The sequence below is a fragment of the Microtus pennsylvanicus genome, chromosome 19 (genome assembly GCF_037038515.1).
Source record: "Microtus pennsylvanicus isolate mMicPen1 chromosome 19, mMicPen1.hap1, whole genome shotgun sequence".
NCBI classification, from domain to species: Eukaryota; Metazoa; Chordata; class Mammalia; order Rodentia; family Cricetidae; genus Microtus; species Microtus pennsylvanicus.
Genome location: NC_134597.1, coordinates 34087118 through 34096994, shown reverse-complemented (window position 1 = coordinate 34096994; position 9877 = coordinate 34087118). Strand labels below are relative to the sequence as shown.

Here is a 9877-nt window from a genome sequence, read left to right as displayed (position 1 = left end):
CTATTTTGTGTCAGAAATATCTTCTCAGAGTTTTATGTGGCATTATATAGATATATGTGCACATGACTTTTATTTCAGCTTTGCCATAGAGTGAATGGCAGCACTGATGGCAAGGCTAGGTCTCTATTTTCTAAGTGGGATGGCATATCTAAGAGTGTGCCTTATACGAACTAACATTCTTACAGTTGTTTTCATAATAATGTTCTTATAATGCCAGTTGCTTGTATAAAGGCCAGAGGTGACCCCCATGATCCCCTTGGCAAAGCTGAGCATCTGTATACTTGTTAAATGTGGGTATTTTATGGATGTCCAAAGAACAAGTAGATAATGAAACCCAAGTCCTTAAAGGAAACTAGGGAGTAGCCACCCCCCATCCCCTGCCAGATAGGGTTTCTCTGTGTAGTCCTGGCTGTCCTAGAACTCACTCTGTAGACCAGGCTGGCCTTGAACTCAAGAGATCTGCCTACCTCTGCCCTGAGTGCTGGGATTAAAGGTGTGTGCCACCACCGCCAGGCATGTGAGTAAAATTCTTAATGTGGGTCCAGTATCTTTTCCTAACCACGTGGCACTTACGGTTAGACTCTGCAGCTACATGGTGTTCTAAGAACGAACACTGGATTCTATACTAGTACTTCATGCCGTTACAGAAGCACAGATTCTTTTATCTCCTTACAACAGAGCAGCTCTTATCCTCCACAGCTGGCTCGGGTGAGTGATGCATGCTCATCTTCACACTCACCTGTTGCTGATAAAGCAGAACATTTGCCTCCACCATAAACATACAGAAATAAACAGACAAACCTTATTTTTGTATTCTTCAATTGAGGGCTTTCTTGTAGGTGCTGTCTGTCTGATCCATTCATGCACTGATTTTACTGGAATGGGACATGTGGATGGGTATAACACTGTCTTTAAATTTTATCTTCCTCAAGTTCCTGTTGCTAAGGCTGTCACTTTCCCTTTCAAGACGACAAGGGCTCAAGCCAACTTCAGACAGAGTAGGCCTTCTAAAGTTCAAGGTCTTCTGGGTATGAGCAAAGGAAATGCCCATGCTAGAATTAAAAGTAAATGGTACTGGGGCTGGAGAGATGGCTCAGTAATTAGGACCCAGGTTCAATTCCCAGCACCGACATGACAGCTAACAATTGTAACTTCAAAATCCGACACCCTCCCACAGATATACATGCTGTCAAAAGACCAATGCACATAAAAAATAAATAAATAAAAAGATGTTTTTAAAAAAAGTTGATGGTACTAATGATCTGGCAGGAATCCATTATGGAAAGTCAAGTGCTTTTAGTTCTCAGCTTGTAACAGACTAGAGGAAGATCTAATCAGATTGTTAGTTAAAAGATCATTATTAATATTCATGCAGTAGTATGCTTTTTCCTACTAATTTCAAAGCAATTAAAAATGATGTTATAATTCTTACATCTACTTTGTGGGCTCATGAATAATAAAAATAAAAAAGGAATATAACTGATACAGAATATCCTTGTCTCACCAGAAATAATATTTATGTATCGTATAAATGAACTAGTTAGGAGCAACAACATTCTAATAATATAATTTTTAATTACCAAAAATTCATTACTGCTTTAACTATTTCTAATAATATATAACAATAATTGTTAGAACAGTTGTTCTGTAATGAATTAGCACTTAAGCTATTTTTGCTGAGAAAAAGCAATTGATAGACAGTGGTATAGAGATGTACCCAAGGGAGAGAAAAAATAATTTAAAAATTTCATATAAAAAGAGTTCACTAGTTTATTTATATAAATAAATGAGGGGTGCATTTAAATTACACTGGATATGTTTAAAAGAATGATGCAACACTTTATTTGTAAACAATGGTATTTACACAACACTAGAAAGTACACTGACAAGTCTTTAGCTTCCTATGAAAAATGATAGATGTCAACATGAACACGTGATTTTTTTTTAAAAAAAAATATATAATACATTCGGGAAAAGCAGGAGTTTTGAAGTAGTTTTAAAATACATTCTCCAGGTCTGGTTGATTCAGCTGTGAAGCAGCCGTTTAAAATGAAGATTCCTGCCAGATTGAGCTACACAGCTTAGGGGTGGGTCCCAGGTCAGTTAGTTTCAACATGTGCTTCTGTCATATACATGCAAACTAACAATGAAGAAGCACAAATTTGTCTTTTAATAGCATTTTATAATATGTTAGCCAGGGCTGAAAAGGAAACAACCTCACGTCTGCTTTCCAGATTGAGACCAACCAATTGGAGCACAGAGGAACAGCACCCATGAGAGAGGCACCCAGAGAAGGCAGCTGCTTCCCTTGGATGCCCTAGGATGGTCAAAAAAACTGGAACAGTCTCCATATTTCACTCTCCACTGTGGGGCAATCACAAAATTCCAACCCTTTCCAACTCACTGAGCACAAGAACTCTTTGAACCGGCCTGAGCAAACCACTACGGAGGAGGGATCGACTACCACAACACAGGAAAGCAGGACTTAAGGGATGCTGGTCACCAAGTGGGTGAGGGTGACAGGGTATGCTCACTAGGAAACACTACAGGTCAGGAGAGGAGAGGTCAGGACTACTTGCCATGAAAATTCCCTTGGGATCCTGTGACAACACTCTGGGGAAAGATGAAGCACACCCATTCCCTTGTGGTCCCACTGGTGGCGTGAAGGGCAGCCCGCCAGTGCCGTGCTGCAGCGGATCACTGGGATGCGCTCTGCAGCATCTGCTCCCTCTTCCGTGGGTCACAGAAGAACTGCAGTTTCCTGGGCAGCAGCGTCACCTCCACAGGCATGGCTTCATACTCCTCGCTGTCGATGCTGAAGGAGCCCTCAGTTCCCTGCAGAGAGGAGGGGTTCTAAGTGCACCTCTGTGACCTTCATGATGAGGAAGCATCTGCTGAGGTCAGTCAAAACAAAATCTCCCAGTGCTCACTGGTCCTGGAAATACCTCAGTTCTCTCTCCATCCATGAAAAGGGATTTTTCTTTTTAAAACTTCTATCTCAAAAAATAATTTTGTAGCTTGAATAAGGTTAAAATTTTAAAATATTTACCAAAAGACAATAAATTATCAAAGAACTAACATGATACATAAGCAAGGATATCCATTAGGAGAAAAAATAATGACCATGTAACTGAGGGCCAGGGACTATAATTCTAGGGTAAAAGAAAAAAAGTCAGGTAATTTTCATTTGAGGGACATTGTGTCTCCTGACTCATTTTCATTATTCCCCAGATGTGGATGTGCCAACACTAGTACCACTAGAGACTCTTGGGGCAGGCCCAGCCGTAGCCCAGTTAATGTAGCATTTGCTCCATGAAGTTGCGGTGGGAGCACATGCGGACACCTCCCATTGGCCTAGAGTTCAATGCAGTGCAGCAGCACCACGGCCACGGCTCTTCAGAGACTGCAGTAAACTGTGGGGCAGCAGCAACCACATCACCTTCAATTCCTGCCTCTCCATGTTTGAGTCCTACTTCAACAGGTTACACTCTAAGCATAGCACACACCAGCATACTTTACAGGAAAAAGTAAAACTCACTGCTTACCAGCTAGAAAATTCCTAGACAATAATATGATTATAAATGTCTTTTGCATTATTGGCATGAAGAAGCAAAGGGCAGGGGAGGTAAGAATCACTTTGAGGGAGGAGCCTGGCTTAGAGACTCGAAGTCCTCAGAGGCCTGATCCACATCAGTAACTTAAAGCCGTTCTCCTTTACCTCAGAACTGATAATGAGTTTGCCAAACAGAAGGTGCCTAAATGGAGGTCAGGTAATACGGAAGAAGGAGGAAGAAATGGAGGGACAGACAGAATGGTTGCCCCCCCCCTTACCTCAGGAAGGAGGAGAGTGCAGTGGCTGGCCTGGAGACACTCAGTACCAGCTGCGCGCAGGTCAGGGTCTCTCATCTTCTTACTTCTGTTAGTGTAAGAAAAAGAGAGGTTAGAATCCTTGATGGCAGTTGCATTAGGCTGCAGAAAGCCCAGTTCTCCCTTATGAGGGCAAGGAAACCACTGAAGACCAAGGCTCAGTGACTAATTTCCTAGGATTCTGGCCCAGTGTTGTCATAGGTTCCAGGCCAGTAGACTGACGTTCTTGCTGCAGGTAGCAGCATAAAGCTGAGGCCAAGTTTCTCTCAATTGTTCTACATCTATCTAGTTTTTAAACTGTTAACCTCACGTTTCAAAATTAGGATATAATTAAATCCTCTGAGAAAAGCACCACACTTCTGTGACTCTTTATTAAAGACAAAGTAGTCTTACTCTAGCTTGCAGTAGATACCTCTTTAATCTCGAAAGTCCCAGATAGTTTCTGATAAATCTCTATATGTAACAGCCTGCTTTGCACATTTACCTTTATTAACTGGCCTTGGAGTAAAGCAATCGGGCACAAATACACCTGACCTCAGTGCATATGTTCCCCACTTTGCTAGTTATGACAAATACAAAGAGGGGAAAAGAAAGAGGCAGGAGTTTACGGCCAGCCTGAGCTACTTGGGGAGTTAAAGGCAAGCTTGGGTCTAAGAGACCCTGTCTCAAAAAAAAAAAAAAAAGGTAAAAAGTCTACTATCTATCTTTATTTGGAAACAATTCTTTCCTGTGGGGTTGTCATCAGCATTTCCCTTTAAGATATGTTCCTTTAAGATATGCAGGACACATGGATTGCACACATTCACACATTTACTTCCCGTAGGAACCAAGAGGAAACTTGCTGATAAGAATGCTGACTACAGCGCCATCTAACTGAGGGATACAGGGGAGGTTTTGTTTGGTGTCAGTTTTATAAAGGAGATTTGAATATGGCTGCCACCACTAGCCACAATCACTCAAGAGACAGTGATCTGTGCACACTGTAGAGGGACAGCCTTTTCCTTCTTCCTTTACTATACACCGAGAATAATCAAAGGCTGCAAGGAGCCATTCAGTATCTGAAGAATTTGTATCAAAGGCAAGAACAACACAGATTAATGAAAGCCATTCTGCTACCCACGCTGGAATCGATAATGACGCAGCCATGGAGACGCAGCTGCAACAGCAGCAAGGTCCAACCCCTAAGTGGGCAGGAGAGGGAGCACCAGGACAATGCAAAGGCAGCTGAGCAGATTGCTGATTGCCATGGGAACACACAGCTCCACAGATACTTGGTTACAGAATTCTCAGCCAATGAAGTTCCAGCTGAGGCAGGACTTAACAAATCAGGCAGGACTCTGAGGAGTCTACTGGATTACTAAAGGGAAACCTGGGCAATGTCCAGGTACGCGGTGTCCTTTCAAGTTTGTCCTTGATGCTCTGGGAACAGGGAGACGGGGAATGCATGCACAGTAAGAGATACTGGGGAGTGAGGCTCACTGTCAAAAGCCTCCTGGAGACTGACAAGCAGTCCTGAGACAGTAGACATGATTTCTTCTGTTTTACAGATGGCGAAGTACTCAGACAAGTAGAAGACCCTGGAGTTCCAAGGCCAGGGAGGAGCCACTCAAGCTCCTGCACTGAACCTCGAGTCCTTGACTGTGCCAGAAACACGGAATTCTTTCATTTCAGTTGAAAGGCAGACTGTTCCATTCTCATTTCCCAAAATGAGCAGAGGAGGCAAAAGCATTCAGGCACCAGAAATGCCAGCCCCATTCTAAAAAAGAAGAGTTCTCAGACAGGCAGGCAGACAGACAGACAAGGCCTTTGCCGGGTCTCCACCTGAAGTAGGCAGCCCACTCCAAACAGAAAGGGTTGACAACACAAGTTAGTTCATGAACCTCCATTTCCCACAGGCAAGGCACTTACCCTATGGTTATGAAATCTCCTTTGCTGACAGTATCAGGCTCAATGCAAATGTTCATAAAGTCTTCTTTGCTCTAGAAAGATCAAGAATATGAATGTTAAGACATGGAAATTGGGCTAATGCAGCTCTCACCCACAGGAGTCTGTATTTAAAATGTAAACATAAGCAATCTGTTGACAGGTTTCTCTGCCTGGTTCCACAGCTGTTTCCAATAAAACACACAGAGGCCTATGTTAATTATAAACTGGCTGGCCTATTAGCTCAGGCTTCTTATTAACTAATTCTTACATCTTAGAGTAACCCATAATTCTTGTCTGTGTTAGCCAAATGGCTTGGTACCTTTAACAGTGAGGCCTTCTCATCTTGCTTGCTCTTGTCAGGGTGATGACTGCAGACTGAGCTTTCCTCTTCACACAATTCTCCTGTTCTCACCGCCCCACCTCTACTTCCTGCGTGACTACTGGCCAATCAGCGATTTATTAAAAATAATGTTTTATTAAAAATAATACAAGTGGCAAGATAAAAGACCATTGTCCACAGCAAGCAACCCTTTCTATTTCCCAATAATCACTGTAAAGCTTTGTGTTTCTATCCATACAAAACCCTGAAAGATTAATCTGTAGGGAAGCACTGTGGCAAGAGGCACGATTACTGTGCCCCTCCTCATTTTGCTCCTAGTTATTAACTAAGAACATTAGCCCAGCTTTGTGAAACAACCCACCACGTCTATGTGGTCTTCTTGGAGTTCAAAACACATAGGCCCAGGAGAAATACACAAGCCTCTGAGCCCTTGCCAGAGCATCACAGGTACCACCAAAGCACAGCTGAATCTACTAGGAATCACACACGATGCTCTGACCTAATGACTGCTCAGAGTTCTCATTTCACTCTGCTACCTGCCGAGTGCCAGCGGAATTTCAGCAATCCCCGAAATGTTTGGTTTACGTCACTAACAAAAAAACACAAGGAGTTTAACCCACAAAAAACTTACATTTCACAGTAGAGAGTGCAGGGAGTACAACAATAAGTATATTTCAGAATACAGTAGAAAATAGTTATACTAGAAGTACATCAGAATATATTACAAAATGTCATAAATAGACGAGCCTCAGATGACATTGGTTGTAGTAACTTTTAAAACATTTATTTACTTTATGTATTTTGTTTGCATGTATGCCCATATACTACATGTGTTCAAGATGTCCATGGAGGTCAGAAGAAGGTATCGGATCCCCTGGAACTAGAATAAACTGGTTGTGAGCCACTGTGTGGGTGCTGGGAACTGAACCTGAGTCCTCTGAAGACCTGGGTCTTCTGGAAGAGTAGAAAGTATTCTTCTACTGCGGAGCCATCTCTCCAGCCCCAGTGAGAAATACTTTAAAGAGAGCAGGAGCCCAGGAGGTGAGCAAGAAGAAATACCTTCATCTACAACAACAGTCTTCAAACAGCAGGTGCCCAGGGGGGCTAGACGACATCAGGATCCTGTTTGTATTTGCTGGTTTAAAGTTAATTATTGTACAGAGACTCAGACTCTGCTATCGTTCTCAGAGTTCCTTGCTCAGGGCATGCTGTGAAGCTCAAGAATTTTTATTTCAAACCATATCCAGGAATCTGATGTTGCCGATCTAAAGGCCATATATTGGAAACCATTATTCTGTGAACAAGCCATCCACACAAAGGGAGTGCCCGGCAGAGGCCTTCAGGTGGCGGAATCCCTGAAATGTACAGAGAATGGCATAGAAATCCACATGTCTGAAAGAGACTGAGTGGCAGGGCCAAGAGAAGCAGATGAAGATGGGGAAGAAAGCATCTTGTTGGCAGGGCTCTGCAGACCACTGTAAGGAATGTGTCTTTTAGGTTGGGTGAAATGGAGAGCCGGTGCAGGGCTCCAAGGAGGTAATGTTATGGCTTTTGTAACAGGGCCACTCTGCCCACTGTGCTCTACCTGCAGAGGCAGGTGGGAACCAGGGAGGAACATGACAGAGAAATGAGAGGGAGCAGCAAAGGTTCAGCAGATGCCAGAACAATGATATGGGGGGATGATGGGACATGGCATTGGGAGCTGCCTGGGAGCAGGAGGAAAATGATCTATTCACCAAGTCTAATTAATTCACAGAGGATAAGGGGAAAGGAAACAGCATATTTAAATTTGTTGGCACAGGCATGTTCATTTGTTCCCTGGCTACGGAGACATGAAATAATCACTCAGAAACTATATTATTTGCAATACTGTTTGGCCAATAGGTGTCTTTCTAGCTAGTTCTTTTATCTTAGTTAACTCCTTTCTATTCTGTGTATCACCATGTGGCTGTGGCTTACAGGACAAAGTTCCATAGGTTATGTGGCTTCCCCCTGACTCTGCCTACTCTCTATATCTTTTCCAGCCTTGCCAAATTCTGTTACGCCATTGGCTGAAAGCAGCTTCTTTATTCATTAGCCAATAAAAGTAACACATATACAGAGGGACTTCCCACATCATAAACTTGCAGCAGGACAGCACAGCCGTCCTCCAGTTGGAACAGACACCAGCATGTGTTTTCTGGTAACAGCCAGAGAGAGTTATCAGAAGTCTCTATGACTGCACTAGGTTCTGCAGTATAAAACAGCCATGCAGTACTTAATATGTTAGTGTGTTCGCATTCCAACAGAATCCACAGAAACTTGAATCTGTGTGACTCCATTGACCCCTCGCTTGAAGGCGGCTGGCGGGGTGGGCCTGTGGTTAGCCGTCACTGACAGCTACTCTGCGGCTTTGTTGGAGGCAGTGATGTGGCCTGGAAGTGGCGCCTGCTGTTAGTCTCCAGATTTTACTAGAGGAAATGTCAGCCTGGACTCAGACTACTTTTGTCCCATTACTGAGGAAAAGCCTTTGAAAGCATCAACACCCCAGAACTGACAACTATGTTCACGTTTACCTGGTCTAGTTATGTGCCTGAATCTCCTAGGATGGGCCAGGTTCCTGGGAGGAGTTCTTTACCTCAGGTGGCTTCTCATATGCATACATCAGTGAACATGCCGACGAAGGCTACAGACGTCTGTGGATCCCTGGCTCACCCCTCAAGGATCCATTCTTTTACTTTGCCCTGCATTCTCATCGCCCCGATGGCCCTAAATTCTCAAAGAAGACTTCTCTGAGGAGACCTTGGGTCCCTGATGAGCCCCATCTCCATTCAGCGGCCTCTGTCAAGCAGGGGGCTGGGAGAGACATCAGGCACAGCTCAGCCAAAGGCCTCCTTTCCGGGATCCCTGCCCTAAGCTGTTTGTGTCTGGCCAGTTCTGCCAACAGTCATTTCATTGATTTTTCTTCAGTGTTTAAGGTGCAAAGGTAAAGCTATTGCTTGTTCTATATCTTAGCCATCTCCATCTCTCATATCCATTCAAAAATCAACTCAAATTGGCAGGTTGAATGAGAATCTTATTGTCTCTTAGAATTTAATGTCTAAGATATTTAAAGTTAATAAAACTCTTAACAAACCTCCCAAGATTTCTTTATTAGAAACTCCCTTATCTAATAAAAGATATCCAAAAAATTTATACCAAATTCAAGAACAAAGCAACGGCTCCCATAGGGCAACGGCTCCCATAAGCACTACTCCTGTGCAGCACGGAAGGCCCCACAGGAAGTAAGGAAAGACAAGGGTGGTAAAGGTGAAGTCTTTAAAAGGGAGAAACAAAACTGGCACTGTTTGTGTTGATATAGCAAATCTAAAAGAACCCATAGGCTACATCATAAGAATTTAATTAGGATGCTGATTCAATATAAACACAATCAGACAAAAATCAATTACATGTCTGTTTCTTTAGTCAGAGAATGATGTTTTAAGAGCTATATTGATAATCGTAACAAAAGTAAGATAACCAAGAGTGTATTCAGTAACAGGCAAATACTAAAGACAAAACCATAAAACTCCATTGAGAGAAATTGAAGACATCAGTAAGTGAAGAGATACATCACATTGATATCCCAGAAGGGTCAATACTATAGAAATGCCATTTCTCCTCAAATTGATCTATAAGTACGAGACAACCTTATGAAATTTTTATGAGGAACCTAGTAAACACTCTACAATATTTACAGAAACCATGGAGCTGAAGAGATGGCTC

The 9877-nt window shown here is 42.9% G+C and overlaps 1 protein-coding gene across 1 annotated transcript in view; it reads right to left on the bottom strand.

The window, feature by feature from the left end:
• Positions 1-1745: 1745 nt before the first annotated feature.
• LOC142838316 (acylglycerol kinase, mitochondrial) overlaps positions 1746-9877 on the bottom strand; it is an 80266-nt gene continuing 72134 nt past the window's right edge. Inside the window, exons 14-16 of the mRNA XM_075953681.1 lie at positions 5776-5846; positions 3832-3916; positions 1746-2835 (exon numbers count right to left, since the gene is read on the bottom strand). Coding sequence (XP_075809796.1) covers positions 2698-2835; positions 3832-3916; positions 5776-5846 — 294 coding nt within the window. The 3' untranslated portion in view covers positions 1746-2697. The remainder of the gene's footprint in view (positions 2836-3831; positions 3917-5775; positions 5847-9877) is intronic.